The sequence below is a fragment of the Empidonax traillii genome, unplaced genomic scaffold (assembly GCF_003031625.1).
Source record: "Empidonax traillii isolate 1590-97213 ecotype Southwest subspecies unplaced genomic scaffold, ASM303162v1 scaffold20:size5563877, whole genome shotgun sequence".
Classification (NCBI taxonomy): domain Eukaryota; kingdom Metazoa; phylum Chordata; class Aves; order Passeriformes; family Tyrannidae; genus Empidonax; species Empidonax traillii.
In genome coordinates, this window is record NW_020955213.1 from 2348341 (window position 1) to 2374676 (window position 26336).

A 26336-nucleotide genomic window follows, 5' to 3' on the forward strand; every position below is an offset into this window, starting at 1 on the left:
TAGTTTCTATCTCCCTCTTCATATACTAACAGATAGTAAAGTCTGCCAAGCCTGGAGCTCACCTTTGTCCCAAAGCACCAGAGGATCACCAAACTGCGTATATGTGTTTGTGTGTGCATGTATGTGAGAGAGGGAACATTAAAAAAGCTACTGCTGAGTAACCAAACCAGTATTCACCTGCTGACAGATTATAGTTGATTGTCCAAAACCACAAGGGATAATGGGATGAGCATTAGCAGATAATGAAGGCTCTGAAGAGAGACTGAGAGTCTTTATGACATTTTTAGGAGGCAAATGGGTCACCCATGGATTGACTGTTCAGTTGTAGCAGGCAGACACAGACCCACACCCTGGGAGCCCTGCCAAGTGTGCCCATGGCCAGGGTAAGGATAGAGGTAGAAGATGGCTGTGCTCAACTTGTGTCCAGAAAGCCTGCCAGAGCACTTAGCCCCTGAATAAGGCCAGGATCCAAGTGCCTGAGGAGTTTTGCCAAGTTTAGTGTGGAGAGTTCCCGCTGGAGGAGAGCCCTGTCAGGGGTGTTACGCTGTGAGTCTGCTCTGCTCCAGTTGCAATGACTGTCAGTGGCTCTGCCTGCGCGTGAGGTGGCCACAAAGTCAGGGCCAAGCTTGTGGAACACATAGGGCTGTCTGGAAGGGTTAACAAAGCCAGCAGTAAGCAAGGGTCTGCCCTGCAGTGCCTGCATCTACTGTAAAAGGAAGGGTCGTTTGAACAAAGATGCACAAGAAATGACCCTGCCTGGCAGGAGAGCAGCATCCTCATTAGGGTTATTAGTTAGACTGCTAATGACAGTGGTCTGCTTTCAACTAGCTTGAGTGTGTTTAATTGAGCCTTTTTAATTTGTTGTTGATTCTCTGGTGAGAGGAAAAAGGCAGCTCCCACAGGAATGTCTTGCTTCTTGACAGGGCAGCAATACTCATTATCCAAGGCAAGGGTGAGAGGCCCCAGGCTGAGGTGTGCAGGCCTTGCAGAGAAGTGACCTGTTGGAGCAGCAGCTCTCAACCATAAAACACTCTGAAAAATCAGCCTCGAGTCCACCCTTCCCTGCAGTCAAAGCTAAAACTTACATTCCCTCCTGAATAGTCTGGACTAAATTATGGTCTGCCCTTAAATAGGTAAAAGCTGATTCCAGGATTCCTTCCCTCTTAGCTCCACCAAGGGAAATGGAAAAGCAAGTAAACATTACGCTGTCAGTGAGAGGCATTTGAATGTAATTTAAATGGGACCTTCCACTTAACAGAAGAGCTTCAGAAGGGTCTTGCACTGCCTCGCACTGGAGCTTGCAGTTGCCTTGAGCTGTCTAGTTGAATTAATGTAACGGTAACTGTAAAACAATGAAAAGAACAATTCTCTGCTTATCAGGCTCTGAATTTGAAAAAATAAGCTCAAAGAAGAACTGTTCATTCTGGTGCTGAGTACGAAGGCACGGCTAAAGTGCAGTTAGCGTGAACATTACTGATTTTTGTTGGGTTTGGATTGCTTTTGGTAGCCCTCATAACTGTACACTGTTGTGTGCTGGGCTTTGAATCAAATGAAGTTCTTTGTTCCCGCTACACAAATGCAGACAGTGCCTTTTTCAATGGGCATTTGTCATTGCTAAATTAAATATGTATATATGGTACTTTCCCAGAATTCAAAAAAACACTCTCCATATTGATCCATAAAGTATTGCAGGGCTCCACTGTTTTGCATGAATACAAACAAGTCACAGTTGATGAGTCTTGTAGCTCGCAAAACTGTGAGAGGATTGTTATAGAAAATAAATTTGGTTCATCCCACTGCTTAGTGTGTGCGTGTGTATGCATGTGTGTGTCTGCATAGAGCATGTTCTGTAGTCAAATTAAACATCATTAACATCATCGCTTAGCAACATTTCTTTTTGTGTATGTGTGTGTGTGTGTGTGTGTTAGGAAACATTCGGGGTTGTTTTTTTGTTTTCTTTTTTTGTCATTAATCCATAAAGCCATTAACCTCCCTTTTTCTTTCATTTTCAGTCCGGGTTTCCTGTAGAGCCTTTCCCTTCGCACCAGAGGCAAATGCCCCACCCCCGGTTAACACGCGGCTGTGCCACTGTGCCTGTCTGCTCACCTCTGCCCACCCCCCTGCGCTCACCATGCTGGTTTAAGCAGAGCCCTGGGCTCTTGTGGTTGACCCTGTGAGGAGCTAGAGCTGCCCAGAGGTGCTCGTGGCTGATTCCCAGTGCTCCCGTGTGTGTCCCCTCTTCCCATTGCTCAGCTCTTTGTCCCCGCTCCGTGCTGTGCCAGGGCTGCTCAGGGGGGTGCGTTTACCTCCCCGATGCTGCTGTGGGGTGGGATGTGCTGTCTCAAGAGGCTGCTGCCCTCTCCCCTTATTAATTTGCTGTGCCTAACCCCTTGTCACCCCCCTCTGTGCTGCCATGTGTTATTCATATGATTTTCAAGGACTTTTTGCAAAACTCGACATCCTCACAGGCATGAGCCTGAGTCCAAACCTCTAGTCCTCAGGCTTGGGGAATTCTCAAATTTGGATCCATGGTTTGCAACTAAGTGTTCTCTGAATGCTGCAGGGGTCACGAAGGATCTCTTGCCTTGTCTCCCTCTCATTGTGCTGGCCTGGATGCACATCCTGGATCCAATCTCAGGGAAAGCTGGACACCTTGCTGTACATATCAGTGTTTGTGAAGAAAGATGATGCTGTTTCTTTGACTTTCTTCTCAATGATTCCAGCAATTTCTGGTTTTAATGCAAAAACCTGTATGTTTTGTAGCTGGCATCCATTTTTAAAGTGTACAGATGTTGGCAGGTTGCTTTTTGTATTTTCTATTCAGCAAAAGCCTTGTTTTTACTGCAAGATTTGCACTAAAAAGGAGGGTATTTTGCTGACTGGGCCAAGAGTTCACTCTGGCCGAGTGCAACTGTGGTTTGCCTGCAGGTGTCTTCTCTGTGTATTTCTGGCTGAGTTTTGTTTTTAAATAAAGAGTTCATCAGACAGTGAATTCTGGTTAACATTTACTTCTTTTGTTTTTTGTTTTCTTTGCCCTTCTTTTACAGTAACCCATGGCTCTGTACTGAGTAATTACCCCTGAATACAATGGGCTGGAATGGACCTTCATTTACTTGTTAAATCGGAGGGTCTAATAAAACGTGACAGCATTTCAGCTGTGACCTTTCCAGGGTGTTACCCTTGCTCTCTCCTATATCCTCGTTGTGATTCTGTCTCTGCTATGTACTGATGGTTATTGCTTTTATTAAACAATGTAAAATTACTGCTAACAAGGTTTCGGATGCTGCACCTTTCAATCCTACCATACTTTTTTTTCCCCTACAATTAATGGATTCCCCTTTTTCCTGGTCTCTCTCCACCTTGATAGATAAGGGATAGGGAATCAAGTTCTGTGAGTTATTTTTGCTGGCAAAATAACAACGCAGTTTAAATGTATTTATTGGTGACGTTAAAACGACAACACCACCTTAGTTTAATTATCACATGGTTTAGAGGTAAAGCACTGTTTTCTTTTTTAAACTTGGTGTCATTTTCATGGCATCACCTACCTATCTTTTTTAATTTTCTTTTATTTTTTCTCTTGCTAGTTTGTGCTCCTTGAAGACTAGCATGTAAATCCTGGTTTCCATTTCGGAGTTGCTTGTTGTGGCCCTGATTCTTCAGTCGTGCTGTGGGCGGGCTCAGTGCTCTGTGTGTGGGTGAATCCACACGTCCTGCCCCTGCTGAAAGATCAGGATGCATTGCTGCCAAACAGCCTCAACAAAAACCCTCCCAACCCTGGGTTTTTAGGAGACAAGCACATGTCAGGCCTAGCCCTGATAGGTGGTGCTGTTTTAGTGCGAGCTGCTGCTCAGAGTTTTCCTGGAGAAGTGCTCTGGGTGATGCCAAAGGCCCACAAGCAGTTCCAGCAGTGTCAGCCCATCTGCTCACAGCAGCAGCTGCCCAGATCACACCGCGGTCTGGGTTCCATTTCCAGCAGTCAGGGCAGTCCAAACTCTTGATGGCAATGTATTTTCTCAGGTATTCACCATAAACACAATTTAATTCCCCATAGAACTCTTAGATTGCTTTGTGGTTTGTTTGGGGGTTTTTAGGAAGTTAAAATAATTTGAATATTTACTTCTTCCTCTACTGTTGCATGTTACCCTGTTCCCCAAACCAGTCAGTATCAATCTGTCAAGGATTTCTAGATTACCTGCTAAATAACCATTTAATGTTGCTTTTTTTACCTTACTGCAGGTCACTGACAGTTCTTCCTGACCATTTGCCTTATTAGAAAGTTATTTAAAGTTACGCTAAGTCTTCAAAAAGACTTTAAAGAAAAAAAGGTTTTTATATGTGTGGTTTCTGAAGTACTTGAGGGTACCACAAGGAGATGCCATCTCTCCTCTGTCAGCTGTTTTCATGTTGCATCTCTTTTTCTTGCTTTTTGAGTGTCTATCTCTTTTTTTGCTAATCTTCTGGTTTTTTCTCTTTTTTTTTTCCCCTTTTCTCTCTCTGTAGCTTTTTTTAATCTGTCTTCGCCAGCTGCACTGTGTCTGAGGGAGAAGACTGCCACTTCTAGAAGAGTTTAAGGGTCTTATGTCTGGGGAGGGGGGAACAAATCTTCAGTGTTAGTGTCTTGGAAAGAAGCTCTTTTACTGACTTGCATGATACCTAAAATTGAAGTGTCTTGTAATTTGTGTGACAAGACAGGGTGATATGGGGGGAACTGATTGTTACCTGGGATTTTGAAGAGCGACAGAAATGTGATATTTGGACTAATGATGTAGCGAATACATTTTCAAACGTTGTTATGGGCATATTTTTTTTTCTAATGTTGTCTTTAATAATATAAATGTTGTGGGCTTCCCTGGGGTGTGGAGCCTAAGGAATATTTTCAATATGCTATTGTTTGACTGGTTTTGGAAACCGTGCATTCAAGAATCAAAGGAAATACGAACATGGTGCAACTTGCTCTGTTGGCAGCCACAAAATATTTAATTTTATCAAAGAAATAAAGTAAGAACTGTGTGTTTTCATTGGTGTCCTCCTGTGTCTCACCACCCTGTTAAACAAGCCTGGTGGACGTGGGTCAAGTGATACTTTCTTTTTCCCAACTGCACCTCCTTCTGTTCTTTAAGGTTAGGGAAAGCTGGCAGTACCAGGAGGGAGAGGCGGTGCTGGGGGCCGGTATAACCATCACAGCGGCCCCTCTGCACCCTGTGAGCTGGTCCAGAAGTGCCGGGCCAGCCCCGTCCTTACCTGCCCGCTCCCCGCATGCTTCCAGAGCCACCTCCCCATCCCGGCCCCCTCCCCTTTTAACACATGGAAGTGTGTGAAAACTGCACCGCGTTATATATATATATATTTACACGGCAAAACACCAAGGAACCGGCACTGTTCCGCCTGTGACCTTTCTAACTTTCATGTCAATTTTAAATAAAAAATGACGAAAAGCCAGCGCGCCTGCTGTGGTTTGTGTTCAGGACTCCCGCAGGGGCCGGGGGGGGTCCCAGACCGTCACGGGGGAGTCAAAGCCCCGCGGGGACGGTGGTCCCGAGGGGAGGGGCGGGGAAGGGAAGGGGAGAGGAGGGGAAGGGAAGAGGAGGAGAAATAGGGAAGAAGAAGGGGAGAGGACTCAGGACCGTGGGGACACTGCGCCCGGGGCTGCCCTGGCCCCGCCCCATCTGACCCCGGCCTCAGCCGCCGGCAGGGGGCGCCGTGCCCCGCCATGGCGGGGGAGTCTCGCGGCGTCTCGCGCGTTCGTGACGCGCGGCCACGTGAGGCGGTGCCGGCCGGGCCGCTCCGCTCGGCCCCGCGCGGGTGACGGGACCGGGCCGGGATAGGGACAGGGGCAGGGCCGGGACGGGCGGGGGCGGCGGGGCCGCGGCGGCACCGGCACCGGCCAGCAGGGCCGGGGGGCGGAGCTGAGGCCGGGCCGCGCCGGCGCTCCCCGTGGGCCCGCAGCGCGCCGCGGCCTGGTCCGCACGTGGGGCCTGGTCCCGCCGAACGCGCCCCGGCCCGACGGGTCCGGCCCCGCCGCCTCAGCCCGCCATGGCGCCGCCGCCCGCTGAACCGCAGCCCGAGGCGGTGACCGAGCCGGCCGTGGAGCAGTGGCGGCAGTACAACGAGACCGAGCGGCAATGGGCGCTGCGCCGCCGCTTCATCCTCCGGCACCTGCCCGCCTACCCCGGCGCCGCCATCGACCGGCTGCTCGCGCTCTCCGTGCTCTGGACCAACCACGTCTTCATGGGCTGCAGGTGAGCCCCGGGGGCAGCGCGGCTCGGGGGGGTCCTGCCTCGGGCAGAGCTTTGGAGCCCCTTTGGAGGAGGGGTCAGGCTCCCGTCGCGGCCGGGTCTCGGCTCCAGCTGCCTTCTAAAACACACCGGGGCGGAACGGGCTGGGACGGGAGTATTTCAGCTCCCGCACAGTTTTCTTTGCTCAGATGTACCCATGTTTGTATGGGGAGCGAAGCAAACTGCTGGAAAAGTTCATGTGTGTTTTGAAAGTAGTTCTCGATGTCCCGCCCCCGGGACTCGTTAGGCTGGCGGTGCTGTGCTTTGTCATTGAAGTGAGCAGTTTCCCTCTGCGCACACAGCAGCCTGTACACTGCCCCTAATTCTGGGCTTTTCTGGGAGAAACAGGCCTGCGGGATGGCAGCAGTCCTGTGTCAGGATTGCCAGAACCCAACCGAACGGTAACCGACCGGGTTGGGGGGATCTGCAGAGACGACACCCGCGTTCCGGCCGACACCTCCGATGTTGTGGTTGTTTTTAAGTGGACGGGAGGCTTTAAGGGCAGAACCAACCGCTTAAGGACCAACCTCAGCAAGCCTGCAGTGACAGAAGAGCTTGGGAGCGCTGAGGGCACATAACTGACTTCGATTACTGTTCCGACCCGGAGCCTTGTGTGGGGAATACTTTGTGTCATTTGTGTAGAGCCGAGTCAGCATCCTTAAATACAGATCTGCCTGTTTCCTTGTTCCTTTCTGTTTCAAGTACTAAACTGTTCTGCTCTACAAGCACCGAAATTAAACATAATTTAAAAATAGCTCCCAATTCCCAAGCTTGAGTAGTATGTTAAAATTGAGAATATCTTCTTGAGAGACAGGCTGTGTGGGCCATTGGCCCATGTTAGTGCGTTTGTGTGTTGTCTTGGGGGGCCATTTTTGTGCCAGTGCTTTTGGGAATTGGTGCAGTGATACAGGCTGCTGGTAACAGAAGTGAATGAACAACTGTGTGTGAAGATCTCAGATCCCAAGAACTGATGGAGTTTAAGCCTGTAGGTACACGTGCTTTACCTGATGCTCATCTTCACCTATAGCTCTCAGGGGAGATGGAATTTGGGCAGGATGGATGTGGAGCCATTACCAGTGAGGATGTTTCCTCATGTTGTGTCCAGCCGGGAACACACAGCAGAGAGGAACATGCTGGGCTGTTAAAGACAATTCCAGCTTTGCTTAGTATTGTCTGGGAAAGAGGGGACCCACAGCATTCCCTGGAACTGCCTTTTGCTGCTTGGGAAGAGCTGTTGTTGCTGTATTAAGTGAATGACTTCGAAGTTTGGGGGATTTTTGTTGTTTTCTCTTTAAGTTTACTGGTTGTTTTTTGAGCTGGTGGGGCTTGGGTTTTGTTTTGTTTTGTTTTCCTATTGTTGATTATTTCCTGGCTGAAGACAACCTGTTTGTCAGAGCATATACAGATCAAAGTCTTTGCTGATGAAATCTGAGTGAGTGTTCTGCTGGGAGGGGATCTGGAGAATGTCCAGAAGGCTTAGAAAACATGGTCTGTGAGGAAGGAGTTAAGTAGAAGGCTCCATTTAGTTTAGGGCTGGATGAGAGAAGATGTTTGTGTTTTCAAATAAGTTCAAGGTGGCTGCAGAATGGGGTAGGGGGAAGCATTATGCTCTACAGCTACTGGGATCAGGGTAAGGTGTAATGTATTAAAATCACACCAGGGAGACTTCAGTGAGGCACTGGAGGGGACTTCTCTGCCCCCCTGGCAGAAATCTGAGCCCCAAAGGTCTCCATCCTTTGTGGTGAAGAACGACAGATGTCAAATCTAAGCTGTTCTTGCACCCTGCTGGAAAGGGACATTGTCCATCACAGGTAATGCCTCTTCCCTGCAAGCCAGAGAGAGGAACAGAGATTCCCACCCCTCTCCCTTTCGGCTGCGAGGGGGTGAGGGTGTCACCACTGTCGGTCTCCCTTTGATCCCTCCTGGCATTTTCTTCCCCTGCACAGTTCCACTGCCCCTCTGCTGGGGGCTGAGCTGTGCTGGGGCTGCAGGAGCGTGTGCTCAGAGTTCTCAGCCAGGAATTTAAATGGATCTGATTTCTGCCTGGCCCTCTAAATCAGGAGCAGGAAGGGCATTTCTTGAGTGGAGGGTGAGTGTATTTCCAGAGCCCTTGAAACAGTAGTATTTAAAAGCTTGGTCAAGTTATTGCAGCACTTCATGACACTTGTGGACTCCTGTCCATGGGCAGTGACCTGATGCTTCTGACTTTGGATGGTGGGCACACGTGGAACAGGTGCAGCATTGCTTGTTCTCCATTCTGAACCATGGGGTGAAGCTCTCAGAGGCTGCTTTCAGGCCATGATTGTAGGTTATCCTTGGATAGAAAGGTTTAGAGTTTTTTTCCTGTTCAGCTTTAGTGTGCAAATGGCTTGAAATCATGTGACAGATGCCCAGAGCAATGGAAAACTGAGCTGGTCAGGGCTGTGGGGCAGGAGAGGGACGGGGCTGTGCCGTGCAAGTCCTGCCTGTGCAGAACTCCCAGTGCTGGGGCAGGGTCTGGGTTTGCTCGGGGTGTTACAGCCTCCTCACCTCTCTTGTGGCTCGGGGATCTGAAACGTTTTGGTTACAGCACCAAGCCAGAATTTAGTCTGGCTTTTTAAAGAGTGGTCGATGAGGCTGAGCGGGGCCTCTGTCACCTGATTGCGGTGCTGGTGACGTGCGGGCTGTGGCTGCTGCCCCACAGGGGACTCCAGTGCTATCCTGAGCTCCTGAGCTTAGTTCACTGAAGCTATTCCTCCTTCTGCACAACCTGTGTGTGTTCCTCAGTGCTCCCAGTAGTTCTGCCAGATACTGTATTTTGTCAGATAACGTATTTAAATTTCAATGTGAACACTGTCGGTGTGGTGGCTGCATGGTTTGTAATTCACAAGTGAGCCCCCTCAGCTTTCTGCCCACGCTGGACTGGCCGTGGCAGGGGGACAGTGCTCAGCTCTGCTCCAGCAGAATCAGGGGAGCGTCTCCCTTGCACCAGCTGCTGTGTCCCAGGCAGCCTCAGTTCTCGTTGTACATGACAAAAGCTGGTGTGTGCACGTGAGTGTTGCCCGTGGGACCGGCTCTCAGGTGGTTTGTGTTGGATCCGCACAGGTACGGCGTGCAGGTCATGGAGAAGGTTCTCAAGATGGCCGAAGGCATCGACATTGGCGAGACGAGGACGTACGAGTTGGTTCCCAGCAGGAAGCTCAAGAGACACCGCTCTCCATCGGACAGTGAGTATTTGTGCCTGTGTCAGGGGCCCCCTGCCCTGCCCTGCCCTGCCCTGCCTGGTGGGCATCAGTGGGACTGTGGGGAGGGCAGTGACAGCTGACATGGCAAATGGGAGAAGTGTCCATGATGTGCTCTGCTGGACTGCAGCCCCTCCCCCCCTGCCGTGTGCGTAAGTCATGCAGAGTTCTCCCTCTGCTTAAGAAAATACCATTTTTCATTTAAATTATCAGGTAATTGGTTTCCTCTAGGGATAGTGTTGGGAATCGAATCTGTGTAATGAAATCCCTGTCTGCCTTTCTCTGCTGTGGTGAGGCGTGATGTTCTAACCCAAGGAGGGGTTGTACGTGCATGTGGAGATGTGGAGTTCAGCTCATTGATTTTGAGTTATGACCTGCCTGGAGAATTGTGGGGAGGAGGGGTGAGATGATGTGTAGCTTTGGTTTTGTTTTTTTTTTTTAATTCCCTACTGTAATGGGAGAGTCCTGCCTGTGTCAGCCCAGTCCCATAGGCTCAGGGGTCGGTGTTCCAGCTGTAGGTTTTCTAGTGGAGGAAGTGCAGCAGGCAGAGGAGGCTGGCAGTTCAACAGGTCCTGTCTTCTGGCTTCTCTGCAGCACCTTCAGAGCTGCCTGACTTCCCTCTGGAAAGGGCTGGGAATTGTGCCCCTCTGCGGGGTGTGGGTGCAGGCAGGCCCTTGGTCAGCCAGCACTGTGGCTGTGTGCAGCACAAATGTGTGTGTCCTGTGTGAAGCACAGGGCTCCTCTAGGCTTGGATATAATCCCTAGCTCTGCCAAAGTTGCTTCTCTTTGACAACCAGCAGTCTTTCTGTGCTTCCATGGGCCAGCTGTAAAACTGAGATAAATATTGCTTTTCTCCCATGTTTTGTCTGTCACAGGCAGCAGCTCTGAGGGGAGGGTTTCTCTGTGGCGTGTTGCACAGACAGCATAAAGAGCTGTTCTGCTGGCAAGAGCCTTTAGGTGCTGCTGCAGTGCAACCATCAAAATACAAACAGAGCAAGAAAGGGAAACGTTGCCATAATTCATCAGAACTGATGGCCAAAGGGTGTAGCGTGTGTGTAAGAGCTTTGTCACCTGATTTAAGTAGGAAGGAGGGGCTGTTTGTGCTGCGTGCAGAGCGTTGTTTTCACCTGCAGGGAGCTGGGCCATGATAACCATGCTCTGGTGGTTGATGTCTAGACAGATGTGCTGCCTGACCTATATTAGAGCTGCATATGTTGGCCCTGGATCAGGCAGCATTTCCCAGCACTGAAGTGGCCTTTTGCTCCCCCGATGAAATTACACACATGTACCACATCATCCTGTGGGGGCTAAATCTTTCACAGAAGTCTTGTATAACCATCCCTTAGATGTTACACATTTGCTTGTCAGCTATTTGATTCTCCTTTTCTGCAGTCGCTGTGCGTGTCAGGATAGTCTGCCTCATTTGCATTTCTTCTGGTGAAGGAACAAGAGGTCTCTCAGTAATGTGTAATGGGGCCCTCAGCCACTGCAGCTTGGGCAGATTTCTCCATTTTTGGTGCCCTTTAGCCAAAAAAGGAATACTTTGACAGAAAATGTCAAAACCAGTAACAACCCTGTGTGTTTTGGAAAGGAGTTCAGTCTCACTATGTTCCCCCTCAGACAAGAAAACCTGGAGATAAAGTAGTTTAACTGAGATCATTCCACAGCCATGCAGCAGAGTCAGAGCTGAGGCTCTAGTCCTGCTCTGGTGTTCTGTCTTGTAGTTTTATTTGTTTTAGTAGCTTTTAATGGATTAACTTCAGAAATGAGTGGATGGGTTCAGTGGGCAATGCTGGGGGGCAACACTGTGTAACTAAATATGCAAAGATTTTTGTGTGGTAGTTGTGGAGGTGGAAATACCACTATAGTGACCTGCACAAGAATGACTGGTCGTATTTGATCAGTTGTGAATGTCTTTGGAAAGAAACCTCTTGGGTTTTGGCTAAGGAGTGCAAATCCTGTATTTAGAGCCCACAGGCTCCTCATGGAGATCACTCTCTGAAAACATTGCCTGCCTATCATGCACATATTGGTAATTGTGTAATTTTCTCACATTTCACAGGTCCAGAGCCGGAGGTGGTTCCTGAGCCTCCCAAAAAGGCGGTGCCCAAGTTCCGGGTGCGCCCACGTTTTGAACCCATACACTTTGTCACCAGTGCTGAGAAGGATGGCAAGAAGGACAACTCTCTGGATAACCAACCGCAGGAGGTGAACCAGGAGGCAAACACAAACAGCATGGCACAGCCAGCTGAAAACTGTACAAATTCCTTTGCGAATGCACGGGACGTGGATCCCCAGGTCTCCAGCACAGCTGGGTTAGGCTTTGCAGGCCCAGCAGCAGCAGCAGCAGCCAAGAGGGCTGTGAACAGTGTGGACTCCACCACAAGCAGCGCGTTGCAGGTTTCTGTTTCCCCTTCAACTGCCCCGTCTGCATCAGAGACTTTCCCTCCGTCAGCAATAATGCTGAAGCAGAGCTTTATGGAGAAACTGTCAGCGGCTGTCTGGAAAAACCTTGCCAACCCAGATGCGAACACGGGGACTGATAAAATTAACTTCACGTATCTTTTGACGCGTTCGATTCAGGCATGCAAGACAAATCCTGAATATATTTATGTTCCTCTGAAAGAGATCGCCCCTGCTGACCTCCCCAAGAGCAAGAAGCTCCTGACTGACGGCTTTGCCTGTGAAGTGCGATGTCAGAACGTCTACCTGGCCACCGGCTACGCCGGCAGCAAGAACGGGTCGCGGGACCGAGCGGCGGAGCAGGCAGTGAAGCTGCTGAAGAAGTCCGTGGAGGTTCGAGTTGTCCAGCGGAAGTTCAAGCACACCTACCACGAGGACCTGGTGGTGTGCGAGGCGGGCGTGTGTCGCACGGATTTCCCTCCTGCCCTCAAGCCTCACGAGGAGTTTGTAGTTGCCAACAGGGACTGTGTCCCGATGCAGCCTGGTACTGAGTCCGTGAAAGGTTCCGCCAATACCAACAAACACTGGACTAGTTTTGTCCTCACGGAGAACGCCAGCGATGCAATAGGAATACTGAACAATTCTGCCTCATACAACAAAATGTCTGTTGAATATAAGTACGAATTGATGCCCAACCGCTCGTGGCGGTGTCAGGTGTATCTCCAAGATCACTGCCTGGCCGAGGGGTTTGGCACGAAAAAGACCAGCAAGCACGCAGCGGCTGAGGAGGCCCTGAAAATCCTGCAGAAGATGCAGTCGAATATAGCATCCCTCAAAGTGACCCAGGTGCAGAAAGTGGGCTGCTCGTCGCGGGGCTCCGGGAGGAAGAAGGACCTGAAGGACCTGGTGATCTATGAGAACTCCAGCAATCCCGTGTGTACGCTGAACGACACCGCCCAGTTCAACAAGATGACGGTGGAGTACGTGTTCGAGAGGATGACAGGCATGCGATGGAAATGCAAGGTGATGCTTGAGGATGAATTCATCGCAGAAGCAGTTGGAGTGAAGAAATCTGTCAAGCATGAGGCAGCAGAGGAAGCCGTGAAAATCCTCAAAAAGACTCAGCCAACTGTTGTTAATAACCTGAAGAAAGGCACTGTTGAAGACGTCATCTCCAGAAATGAGATCCGGGGTCGGTCAGCAGAAGAGGCTTTCAAACAGAAGATCAAAGAAGACAACATTGGGAACCAAATTTTAAGAAAGATGGGCTGGACAGGCGGTGGCCTAGGGAAAGATGGTGAAGGAATTAGAGAACCTATCTCAGTGAAAGAGCAGTTTAAAAGGGAAGGACTTGGGCTTGATGTAGAAAGGGTGAACAGAATCGCTAAAAGAGATATTGAAGAGATCATTCGAAACTATGCACGCTCAGAGAGTCACATTGACTTGACTTTCTCTAGAGAACTGACCATGGATGAGCGGAAGCAGATACATCAGATAGCCCAAAAATATGGTCTTAAAAGTAAATCCCATGGGCAGGGACACAACAGATACTTGGTGGTGAGCAGGAAGCGGCGCAAGGAAGATCTGTTAGACCAGCTGAAGCAGGAAGGCCAGGTTGGGCATTACGAGCTTATCATGCCCCAAGCAAACTGAGGTGAGGTGTCCCCTTAGACCAGAGACTGAGCTTCCTGGACACTCGACTAAAGAAAGAGATGCTGCATTTTTCTTGTGGGTAATAACATCATCTTTTACTTTGGCAATATAATTTCTAAAATGTTGTTAGGCGTTTAGAACCGACCGAGTTCTGTTCAAGTACATTAGCACAACCCAAAAGCAGTAGTGCAGTTACTGTATGTGTCTTTGATATTACTCGTTCCTTCACATTTTAATAGTTTTGTAATAGCAAACACACATGTCCAATGAGAAGGAATTTGACATCATTTAAAATCATAGGTCCCTTATTCTTGAACAAGGAAGGAAAAAAAAGCCTTTTTTTTTTTTTTTTTTTTTTAATAATTAAAAAAAGCAAAGGAAATGCAGTCTGGGGGCATAAACCTGTATGTAAAATTGATATTAATGACAATAAAGTTTTATTTCTGGAAAAAAAGGATTTGTCACACTTTGTATAAAAAAAAAGTGTGAAAACTGTGTTTATTCTTGAGAAATACATATATTGAGGTCTTGTCTCTGCCGTGTGTGTATGTACAGTATGTAACCCTTAACCAGCAGTACAGTTTTATTCATAGATTTGTACGCTGAGTCTCCCATTCTGTGAATCACTGGAGGCACCTTCATGGCCAGCGTATCGGACGGAGAGAATTCCAGCGCCTTTCCACCCTGGAGAACTGCTTGACATGTGCAAATGCCATGGTGAAGTGTGAAATGTAAAAACTAGAGGTAAATGCAGAGCCCACGCTCAAAGATGCTCATGTAGCTTGTGGGGACTGTTATATAACTTATTTTTTTACTTTGAATATCAGCTCTTTAATCCTGAGCAAAACCAAATCTGTGCCTGATTATTTCTCTACTCCATCCCTGCACCTGTGCTTGTGCCTGTCGTGGGTGATTCACCATAAACTTGTGGCCTTGCTCTGAGCCATGTGTGAGTGTGGCAGCTCTCCAGGAGGCCGGAGGGCTTTTCTCCTTGCCAGGGAAGGGGCTGACTGCTGGCTGTGCTGCTGTGCCGGCAGCACCACAGGACATGGTGCTCTGTGAGCCTTGGAGAGCACTCAGTTCACGCCTGGGAAGTGTAAAGTTTAGGAATTGATTTTGGAAGAGCCCAGAGTCAGACGTGCTGGTTTTTCTGTCGGCACTGGTTCTGTATTGCTGAGCCAGTCCTCCTGCAGTGTTTTTGTTTGTTCTCCTGTTGTGTCTCAGCTCTCGCCTTTGGTTTTCTGTTACCTGTATTTGCCTCTCCATCTTGTCATGCCATCCTCTACCTTTTTCCCCTCCTCCTGTTCTGTTTTTAAATAGTCCCAGCGCTTTTTTAAATGCTCCTCTACCGCTGAGGCAGGATCTCCTGGTGCTGTGCAGTTAGAGGCATTTTCATCCCTGCAGGATGCCCTGGCAGGTGAGACTCGCTCAGGAAGCAGAGTGAGCATCCCGTCCTCTCCCTGCCTGGCTGCAGCACAGCTTCTGCCAGCTTGGACTGCTGAATTAACAACTTGGTGCTGCTCCTGCTGTAGGAAAATAATGTGGCAGTTAATTCTGAAGGTAGATTGTTTCTTTCATTTTGTTTGGGGGTTTTTGTGCGTTATTCCTTTTCCCTGGCTCTGAATTCTGCTGTCAAGAATGCTGGGCTCTAGCAGATGGTGCTGTAGGAGTGGAAGAAGCCTGGTACTTTCTAGGGAGATATTCCTGCAAGCAGAAGTGAAGCTCCCCCTCCCTACCTCGGGTATGCAGCAGGTCTTCAGAGCTCGCTGATGCCAAGAAAAGCAGTGAGAGCACCACTGGTGTTGAGGATGAAAAATGCCTCTTTTTGGAGAGGTGTGGGCTGGCTGTAGGTCACGGTGCCTCAGCAGGGGTGGTGGGCCCGTGTAGTCTGTGCAGGGCAGGGCGTTGCTGTCCCTGCCCCGGGAAGTGGCCATGACCCGTCTCTGCCAAGCGTGGTGCCCGTGTGGGACCTGGTGTGCCAGTGGAGGTTTGGCTGGCGGGGCAGTACCTGTGGGAGCTGAAGAGCAGCAGCCTCGCCCTCCCAGGTGAGTCTGTGCAGCCATCAGGGCTCTGGAGAGACACCAGGGTGCCTTAAGAGTCCCCTCTGGTCTTTTGAGGGTTTTTTGTGACTGTCAAGACAAACACAAGAACAGAGGGACTGCTAGGAGGGCTCCTGTGACCTTGGAGTGACTTGGCCCTTCCAGAAGGGGTTCTGCAGCTGGCACTGGGGCACTGCTTACAGTGCTTGGGGTTGGCATCAGCCATCCCTGCCTGTGCAGGAGGTGGGGTTGGAGTCCTTTGGGTTTTTATTTTGCACTGGTGGGTACCACCAAGGTGCTCCTTGCTCAGCTGGCTCTGACTTGGGGAAGTCTTGCACACGGAATGTGTAACAAACAGCCACAGTTACGTGAGGCACTCGCTCCGTGCTGCCTTCTCCAGCCATTACAAGGATGCAGTCCCTTAGGAAACACTGCCACAGGAAAATGAACATCGGCAGGACCTCAGGAGTGAGAGGCTGCTCCAGCTAAGGCAGAAGACCTGTTCAGGGGTACAAGCTGTTGGCACAGCAGATACAAAGCTGGATTTAATTTTTTGAAAGAGTTTGGCCCCTTGTATCTTAATTGTGGAGCTCAGTAGCAGAACCAGCCTTTGCTATCTGTCAGTCATCATAAATCCTGTTCTTTTAAGACAGGAGGAAAATAAATGATTTCTGTATCAATTAATTACATGAGGTTACCTTGGTAAAGACCCAGGCTCCTTTTTCCCCATGACTCACACCCAGGCCTGACCTTTCTGCACATGCAGCCAGCCCTGTCTTTTTCCCATTGTCCCTCTTGGCTCTAGAGCCAAGTTTATTATCCTGCACTACCCCAGGCACAGCTTTCCCCCAGTTGCTGCCTTGACTGGGACGGATGTCAGTGCTGGAGCGTGATCCCACACCCAACTGCTGCCACCCCAGGTAAATAAGCACAGTTATACACTTCTTGCCTATTTATACAATAAGCACTAAGGTTACACTTTATTTACAACTTTTGAAAAATGTACAGTTTCTTACATGGGTTACTTGTGCAAAGTTATACTTTTCAACTAACAGACCAATGTGCACACAAAAGACACTGGAACAGTGGACAACACAATTGTAGGTTCCATCCCACACTGCTGCTTAAGGTTCTGTATCCAAAGGTACAAACTTGCCTTACAAAAAAAGTGAGTCTGGACTTACAAATGTTTGGTTTTTTTTTTCAGAGTTGAAAAAATACTTTCATAAAACTGAAGGGAACAAACTCAAGCATGCAGCAGTAGCTCACACAAACCACGCGGTCATCTACAAAGAGCAGAAACTGCAGAGACTCGAGTGCCTACCCTGGACTTAATTCAAACTTTCCACAAGACAAAGTTAGATCCCAAAGAACTTAATCTTTCTCAGTGAAATATAAGGGGCAGGAGAAAGATACCAGAGGAGAGTAATTCCACAGCTGGAACAGGTCAGGTTTTACCTCTTCCTTAACATGGAAGGCCTTTCGCCGAGTACCACACCTCTACCTGGTTTTGCCCAGTAATGCCTCAGTGACAGGACTATAGAAACCTACTGACAGTTTCTGTAGGCATGTCCTTTAAAATAATAATAATAATAATAAAAAAGGGCTTGTTTCTCGCCCTCAGCAAAGATCCAAGTACCACAGCTAAAGTGATTTATGTAGATCTGTACATAAATCTTGCATGTGAAGTGCAGAAGTAACAAGCATTCCAGGGTCTTACTAAATCTTTGAATTGGAATCAATTGAGGAGTTGATTTTTTTTTAACATGAGTAAGGAGTTGATAAACCAATACAAAAAGGAAACAGGTTATTTCTTCACTCAATACTTACAAATGCAGTGGGGTCTAAACCAATAGTAGAAGTGACCAGCCTGGACACATCAGCACTTTAGTTAATATCAGTTAAAAAATGTGTATGTATATAAACATCCCTTTAATCAAGCTACACATAAGCATCACTGTGTATAACACAATTACAATTAAAAGCTTAGTGTACACTACAGAAATGCACAATACTGCCCTAAGACTGGAGAGGGACCACAGAAAATGAATTCATCATCAGTAACTCTTTTGCAAGTAACCCAAGTACAGAACGTTTGACTTCAAAGTGGGTGCGTTCTGATGTCCAAGGAGAAGCTTCAGCAAGGGAGGGTGGCAACAGCACAACAGCTATTCTGCTTGCAAAGTAAATGCTAGGAGGAAAAAGATGACTCGGACACTTTGTTTATTTTCCTCATCAACAGAGTGTTCATTTGCATCATCCTGGGTCAACAGTCACGCCAGCTCTGTTCTACTATTGCAGAAACCCGTTTTTCATATTCCCGCTTATTCTCTTGGTATAGCTGAGCTGCCTGGCTGTTTGCTGGACTGTTCGGATTTGGCTCATCCAATAGAGACTGTGCAAAGAGAAAAAGATCCTTAGGCATTGTAAAGTACACAGCTTTCCAACGTGTCCTGCGAACTACCCACTGATCAGAGCACAGAGGTTAGTCCAGGTGCACACAACGCACTCCTGCAGCTGGAAGGTGTTACAGGCTTTGGCCACGCTGCCACTGCACAGCACAGGGGGCTGTGACAGCCAGGCAGTGCATCCCTGGGCTGGTCCCTGCAGCACCCACCTGTGTCACTGCCCAGCCCATTTACACCTGGAAAGGAGTCACACTGGGCCAGTATCAAGGTACAGCTGCTACACTGACTCTTGGGAGAGAGAAAAATGGTTTTTGCTGTTTTTGTCAAAGCATCCTAATGTCATTCCACCTTTTCATGCAGAGTTCTTTTACCTGTATGGATGTTAAGATGGAGGAGACATCGTAAGTAGGACTCCAACGATTCTGAAGAATATCCAGACATATACTACCGTCTGCATAGACTAGAAAAGGTTCAAAGAGAACAGCTTAAAACAGAAGTTGTACAGCTACTGGCTTTTTCCTGCTACTGCCTGATCCTGAAAACCTACATTCACACAGACACTACAACAGTCCACAGCATCTGACAGACTGCAACCCAGCCAACAGGCCTGCAGGTTGGAAGCAGTGAAGCTCCTCACAAACAGCTACCTGAGGTATTTAAACTCAAGCCTCTAGCATCAAACTTCTCTGTGTCATTGCAACGACTGCTACAGAAAACCATTAATAGATTTTAAGGCAAAAAAACTTCAGCTACCCCAAAGTGAACCAAATAAAGAACACCAGTGAACAGCTGTTTACACTCAAGGCTTCCCCATGAAGTTTCTACGTCAGAGTCCAGTCACCTTCCTCACTGCAGCTACAGGAGAACCTTCCCTCCCTGCACTGTACCCACTCTTGCACATTTGAAAGTTTCAGGTGTCTCTTCACAAAGCCGATATTTGTTTGGAGGCAAGGGGTACCTCTCCAGCCTTCAGTTACCAAGGAAGGGGATTTATTAAATGATCTTACTGTGACGAGCGATAGTGGACAGTGACACTACACTTCATGGTGTATTGCTCTTACAGGGATTTTGGGGAAGAGATAGAAGTCAGCTGCATTCAGCATCATCACTATGCTCTACCTACAGTATAACAGATAGAAGTCCAAGGCACTGCTATTTAAGTACAAAACATTCTTCTGTAAGGCTTAACAACAGGCAGTTGAGAGAGGAGAGTCTCATCAGTACTGTGCTGTAATAACTGAAAGTTAAGAGGTTCCTTTTATTGCCACTCTCATTTCAAGCCTGAGCACTGCTCATGTATCCATCCTCACCAAAACCCACACTGGAATTTTGCTGCCTTATTAGACAGGGGAAACTTTTATAATAAATAGACCTTTTTCTAAAGCAAGTTATAACAATAAAAAAAAAACCCCAACAACAAAATTCCTCCCCCCCCACCTCAAAAATTCCCTACAACCCAACAAAACAACAGAAGTAAAACCACACATTGTGTAAGTACTTACCATTTGGATGAAACATTTTAGAGACAAATCTAACAGTAGGTGGCTTATTTGGGTATTCTTCTGTGAATTCTATTGTAAGTTTGAAAGTTCCTGGAGTTGAAAGAGAGATAAGCAACCTTTATTCAACAAGAATTTACGCAAGGGATGAATAAGTAACATCCCTCCACAATGCACACTGATACTGCTGTGCTCACACACGCATGCTGGACATGGAACAGACTGGGCAGCCCTACAGCCATTCCTCTACTTGATGGAGTTAATCATTAGCACTGAAGTCCCAGACAGTGCTGGTACAAGAGTATCTCCTGTGACTTCTACTGCCAAAACTACCATCCCAGTCAAAAGGTTTGTGTAAGGAATTAAATCTGCCCATGAGGTTTTCTCTGACAGAGCCCAATCCCAGCACATTGTACAAACAACACAAGTGGGTGTATAACCATCTGCGTAACAGCCGGGCTTCGGTAAGCCCTATCTATGGAATGTGCTGTCATGACAAGGACCTTCTTATGTATTTCCTCTGCGTTAAAAAAAAAAAAAAAGTTTCTCACGACCTGTGAGGTAATCAGGTCTTACTGTAGAAAAGCAGTATTGAATGCAGCATCCAAATCCAACAATTCAAAATAAAAATCTCACCATTTATTTCACACTAACTGGTCTTCCTTGGAGAAAGACTGATTAGGCAGAAACAGAAAACTGCAGCTGAGTCCCACTCCAACCGTTTTAACAGCCTGCACCAACGTAAGTTATTTTAGCCCTTCTCCTCAGGCTGTGACAATCTGAGAATAAGAAGTCTGTCAACTAAGCTGCACACATATGGGTCCAGGGGATTAAGGACTGCTCCTGATTCAGATGGATAACTAAAGAACTCACACACTCCACTGCAGATCCTGTGAGCTTCTCCCAACCACAGTATCACCTGAGAGCAACCAGCCCAGGCAGCAGCTTAGGAAGGGCCTGAGTATGCCCAGAGAGAAATCTCTGAAGCACCTTCATATAAATATACAGCTCTTCTGCAGGAGGACTGCACCTTACAGGAGCTGCCAGGGTGGACATACTGCCTTTCTCAAAAGGTATTCTTATATATCAGTGACCAGTCAGGTTCCCTCCACCCCCCACACTCAGTGTCCTTGCTTCCTACTGCGAGGGAGTTTTCCAGCACTAATATAATGAAGTTATTCCTTTCTTTGGCTGGCAAATATGTGCCAGAAACTGGTAGCCAGAGAACAGATTCCCCCCCCCCCCCCAATTTTCTTTTCAGATCAGCAAGGACCTGCAGTATCTCCCAGGGACTCCTTCCTTTATAAGGAGATAAACTGTAACACTGAGTTGCAAGAAATGAAGGTCATTGCTTTGACGTTCCAGTTTGCAAATGAAGACACAGCGCAGATGCCTCAATGCTTTCCCTACAGCAGTAGGAAGTCTCAACACCCTAAAAATAAGGTTTTGCATGTTTGTTTTTTATTAGCAGCCTAACAACATAAGAGCACAAAGCCAACACCATGCTATCTTACTGTGAAACAGAACAGCCAGAACAGTATAGTTAAGACTGTTCAAGTTAATGGAAGTCTGCAGTGGGGCTTTCAAGCTTTACCCCAGCTAGTCCAGAAGCACAGAGCCAGGTCTGAGATCAGTTTGCAAGCCAGTACTGGGAAGTTAGTAACAACAACTAGGAGCTGCAAACATCAGCTCAGGGCTACCTTTCCTTCCCTACATGGTGACAATCCCAAGCAATGCTGGCCCTTTAGAACCAAATGCTTAGAGATGTGATTCTGAATTTCAGAGACTCCCTGCCCCAGTTCTGGTTCTCAGTACCTCCTCCTGAGGAAGGAGGAGTGACTAAGCAAGCAGCAGGCTGAAAACTGAGCACAAACCATCACAGGATAGAGTTCAACAAGCACACTTAAGCCAATGAATGCTGGTCTGGAACTCTGCCTAAAGTGGGAGCACAGGGGACAGACAAGACGGTCCAAGGGCAGTAACAGGCAGTTTGGTCTTAGAATCCATTTATAACTACTGAAAGAAAGGGAAGCTTTGTCTCACCAGAGGCAGGACAGCATTACTTTAAATACAAATCTGAGTGAGAGGCAGACAGTGTCCAGCTGGAGTATCTACCTACTCAGATTTCCAAGTCAGGGCCCAGAGTAGCAATGGCTCTTTGGAACAGCTCCCCAGTACACAACACCTCATTGTTGAGCTCTAGTAAACAACAAATCCAGACGTTTGACAAACTCAAGTCCAAGGGTCACTCACGCCGGAAGCCAACACAAGTCAATCAGGCGTCACAACACACACTGTGGGGATGAGGCCTTCAGTGTTCAGTCTGTCACTAAGCTTAAAGCTTTCAACTGGTGTTCCTCACAACTTACCCTATGCATCCATTTTTAAAACATAAATTATCATATTCACTGTCATTATTGATAGTGGGATCATCACTGAGGAAAACATTCTCTTCTGTCCTGTACTCACCTTGTTGATCAGCTTCTCCTGTCTCAGGATCTGAGTCCCTGACACAGCTAACAAGTCTCTGCACAACCCATGTGCTGGCCAGAGCAGCCCCCCAGAGCAGAGCCCGTGCCCCTGCTGGGCCCCCTCCCTGCAGGCAGCAAGAGCAGCCCCTCCACTGCCCACAGAGCAGGAACCATCTCTTCTGCTCCCACATGAGGATACACGATCCATATTCCACAAGCAAGGAACAAACCACAACACACAAATGCCTTGCTTTCTCTGTTCAAGACTCCTGCATGATGACAGCAAGGCAGGATACTACAACAGCTGTATTACTTAACTCTCTCCAAGCCAGGAACCCTGCACTGACCACATTATCACCATCTGGTTTCAGAGAAACAGGTCTGAAGGACCGGGAGAGCCTGGGCTTCCGTGGCTGTGCCAGCACTACCACTTTAGATGCAACACATAAATTCTTACAAATATGGTGAAGGGCAGGATAAATATCCCCAGGGTTCTACTGCAGACACCTGCAATTGAATCCTCTTAAACGAGAAGATGGAAGTTATGCTGCTGATCTAAATTAATGGTTGCTCTTAAGCTGAGCCAGCCTGAACACCGAGTTGTGAAAACACCCTCCAAGGTCTGGGGGTGGAGAAGGAGGGATGTCAGCTGCACAGCAAGTAAACAAACATGTTTGAACTTCGGGTTTTCAGTCCAGACACCTCAGAAGCTGAGACTGGAGAAGGACCTCACCAGAGGGAGGATAAAGAAGAGTAATTCTCACAATATTAGGAGTTATTACATATTCAGTTTTAACAAAAACCCCAAAACTTCACAGGCTACTTTCACAAGAACTAAGCTCTCTGAAGTCTTACAGCATCACCAGAAAGTGAAAGTGCCTAAAACCAAAAATACAACAGTAACTTCTGAAGCACTGACCTCAAAGGCTTTATGAGAAAAATTACAGAGTTTCAGTGTCCCTTTGACTCCCAAGGGCCTGCACACTTACAAAATAAGCCCAAACTAAGATACTGTTAAATTAAAATTCCCTTAATTTTACCCACATTAAGCTGGACCGCACTACCATTATCTGAGCTGTGCTACTCTACTCACTTAATGGAAAAGCACAGCTGAGGCACCAATAATGCCATATCTCCAGGCACCACTTAGTGTTTTGTTATCTCACATAAGGTAAGATACGTCCAGAGAAGAGGAGATAAGCAGATATCCTGCAACACAAGACACATCTGTCTTCCTGAGCACAGTGTGAAAACACACACTTTGCTATGAAAAGAGCAATCCATCATACCCTGAGATTACAAGATCAACCAAAGCAAGACAGCAGAAGCCTCAAGCATCTGCCTGAACCTCAAACTGCTGCGAGTCCAACACGTCCTCGGCATCCGAGATAAAAAAATGATGCTGCCACAGAAAGCACAGAGGAAATCAATATATCAGGGCTCTCAAAAGCAGTCCTCAACCTTCCGCAACTAAATGGAAATGTATGGAAAAAAAACCCCTTATAGCATCTGTTAACCACACACTGAGCTGGAAGAGCCTGAGCATGGAAACAACCTGCATCTTAGCACACTGCAAGGAGACAGCTTTCTGCTCCAAACAGTGAATCACTCCATTAGCAGCAGTGCTCCAAGAGCCTAAGCAGCTCTAGCAACCCTCACAGAAGTTTAAGGGAGCCTTCTTTAAAGGTTACAAGATGAGATAACAAAACATATTTAGTCTACCCCTTCTATTATACAATGTTATGGAACGCTCAAGTTCTAAACATTAGACTGCTGAAGCAGCTACTACAGCAAACAACCAACCAAATACATTAAAAAAAGAAACTGGAATCTTTGCAGTTTTCTTAGGCTTGAAATATTTAAAATCTTCACAGAGAAAAAACAATCTGCAGTTTAGAGGCATGTCCACAGGTGCTACCTCCGAGGATAAACACAGACATGGCAGTAAGCCAAGAACAACATAAAAGAGTTAAGGAATTTTTTCTGTGCTTTTGTCATGAGTCATGGAGATCTAAGATTAATTATAGCCTGCACTGAAAGTATCTTAAAAAAAATGCATCACTGATTTCAGTTAGACAGTATTTCATGTCTAACAGGTTTTCACAAGATGCTGAAGTATTCATACAGCACCTGTAAACCTATCAACAGCAATAAGGCAGATGGAAACTACAGGTATGTTACCAGGACCTATTTAGTCTGCTTTTAGAGTTAAAAAGTCCTTTTAATCTTAAGTCCTGAACGATACCAATTGTAGCAGACAGAAGTAAATAGCAAAAAAACCCCACAACCCAACTGTTCTGAACTTCCTCAAACATGCAGCCCATTTCCTACTTCAGCTGACTCACACTGGGACTTACTCACAAAACACTTCCAGCATCAGAAAAGAAACACAGAACTCAAACAGAAGACAACGGTTCTATACCAGGTTTTTGATGGTTCTCCAAATATGAGTGTCCCTAAAAACACAGTCCAGGGTTCAACACAAAAGCCTGAAGATCCTTAAAATGATCTGAATTAGGTTTTGGACAGCCAGACTTCGTGACTATAAGCAAGACCCTACAAGCTAATCTGTCTGTCTCAGTAAATCAACACAGCAATCTAAATCTGTATCAGGTTTTGGAAGTGGGAGTAAGGAAAAAAACAGGGTATTTACTTAAGTCAAGCACATGGGCCTGTGGTCAGGTGAACGTGACCCATGCCCCCCCTCCGCCCCCCGGGCCCACACCTGTTGCAGAGTCCACGGCAATGACACCAGGGCCGTGTCAAACCACACCAGTTCTGCCCCCAGAACGCCAGACGCCAGCCCCGCACGCCGCACTTACCGTCCTCGAAAGGGGTCCCCTCGGGCCTGCAGGAGGGAAAGCAAAGCACAGCGTTACCTCACGGGCTGCCCGGCTCCGACCCCCCGAGCGGCGACCGAGCGGCCCCCGCCGCCCCCACTCACCCGAAGATGACGGCGTTCCACACCATGATGTTGTTCTCGGAGGGGGCCCCGCTCACCCCGGCCGGGGGATCCTCCTGCAGCCTGCGGGGCACACGGACCGTGAGAGCGGCCCTGCCAGCGGCGGAGCCCGGCCCGGGGCTGCGCAAACGCCGTACCGGGGCCGGCGGCTGCGCCAGCAGCGTAACCCAGGCCGGCGGCGGCCGCGCTGCGCAAACGGCGTAACCCGCGCCGGGCAGCGCCGCCAGCGCTGCGCCACCAGCGGAGCGCGCCCTGCCCCGCCGCCATGTTGTGCTGCCCCCTCCTCCCCGCCAGCGCTGGGCCCCTCGTCCTCCGACCGACCGCCCTCCCCCCACCGTCCCCTCGGCCCGCGGCCTCGGTACCTCTTGAAGTCCCGCATGAGGCGCCTACGGGCCGGAGTGGACATGGCGGGCTGAGGGTTATAGCTCAGGCATACACTGCCGGAGGGAGCGCGGGGCGCCGGGCGCGGTTCGAGCTCCGACTGAGGCGGCGGCGGCGGCGCTGACGGACAGGAGCGATCGCGGCCTCTACCACTGCGGCGGGCACGGGGGGGGAAGCCTGATCTGCACCGACTCCTGCGCCGGCTGCCGGACGGTCCCGGGATGTACCAACGGCGCGGGGGGGGAGGCGGAGCCGGATGTGGCGGAACCCCCGTCCCAGGCTGAACCACCGCGGCGCGGGCGCGGGGGCGGTGCCGGGCGGGGCTGTACCAACGGCGGCGGGGGGCGGGGGTGGAACGTGGCCGCTGACGTCATGGAGGGGGCGGAGCGTCGGCGGCGCTGTGGGTTGGGATCGAAACAGTGGGAGAGGGAAAGGAACGTCACACCCGGGAAAACAGAGAATTCACTGCCCACTTCCCAAGGGCAGGCAGGCGTTCAGCGTCCCCAGGGCAGCAGGGCCCCAGCAGCTTGGGAAGGCAAACACCATCACTCCAAACGTCCCCCCTTCCTCCTTCTCCCCCAGCGTTACTGCTGAGCATGAGGCCTTAAGGTCTGGAATCCTTTGGGTCCGTTGGGATCAGCTGTCCCAGCTCCTTGTGCACCCCCAACCTCCTCGCTGGTGGAGTGACGAGCAGAAAAGGCCTTGGCTCTGGGAAAGAGCTGCTCAGCAGCAACAAAAACATCCCTGAATTATCAAGGCTGTTTCCAGCACAAATCCAAACACAGCCCTGCACCAGCTACTGCAAAGAAAATTAACTCTATCCCAGCCAAAACTAGCACGACTGTGATGGTTTTAGTCTAGGCCTTCCTGGTGACCAGTTTGTAACCAAGGAAACCAAATAGCCCCCTTGTATTCCGGGAGGAAATAGTTGGTGACTTACTGAATCATCTGGATCCTCACAAGTCTATGGGACCAGATGGGATCCATCCTAGGGTAATGAGGGAGCTGGCAGAAGAGCTTG

The 26336-nt window shown here is 48.7% G+C and overlaps 3 protein-coding genes across 7 annotated transcripts in view; 2 read left to right on the forward strand and 1 right to left on the reverse strand.

Annotated features, from left to right (window-relative positions):
* Positions 1–5442, forward strand: part of SEPT6 (septin 6) — a 28984-nt gene extending 23542 nt beyond the window's left edge. Inside the window, exon 10 of one of the 5 annotated variants that reach the window (XM_027898551.1) lies at positions 4504–5442. In XM_027898551.1, the coding sequence (XP_027754352.1) occupies positions 4504–4513 (10 nt within the window). In that variant the 3' untranslated portion in view covers positions 4514–5442. The other 4 variants (XM_027898533.1, XM_027898527.1, XM_027898541.1 and 1 more) reach the window with 4 other exon arrangements.
* A 487-nt stretch (positions 5443–5929) lies between these two features.
* NKRF (NFKB repressing factor) lies at positions 5930–14396 on the forward strand. Its single transcript, XM_027898585.1, has 3 exons — positions 5930–6242; positions 9363–9484; positions 11562–14396. Exons 1-3 carry the CDS (start codon positions 6037–6039, stop codon positions 13553–13555), a joined length of 2322 nt encoding a protein of 773 aa, XP_027754386.1. The 5' UTR covers positions 5930–6036; the 3' UTR covers positions 13556–14396.
* Positions 14397–16539: 2143 nt separating this feature from the next.
* On the reverse strand, positions 16540–25544 carry UBE2A (ubiquitin conjugating enzyme E2 A). The gene is made up of 6 exons (XM_027898598.1): positions 25297–25544; positions 24917–24997; positions 24795–24820; positions 19505–19594; positions 18374–18462; positions 16540–17989 (listed from the first exon to the last, which is right to left on the reverse strand). The coding sequence occupies exons 1-6, from the start codon at positions 25338–25340 to the stop codon at positions 17861–17863; spliced, it is 459 nt and encodes a 152-aa protein (XP_027754399.1). The 5' UTR covers positions 25341–25544; the 3' UTR covers positions 16540–17860.
* Between the last annotated feature and the right edge of the window lie 792 nt (positions 25545–26336).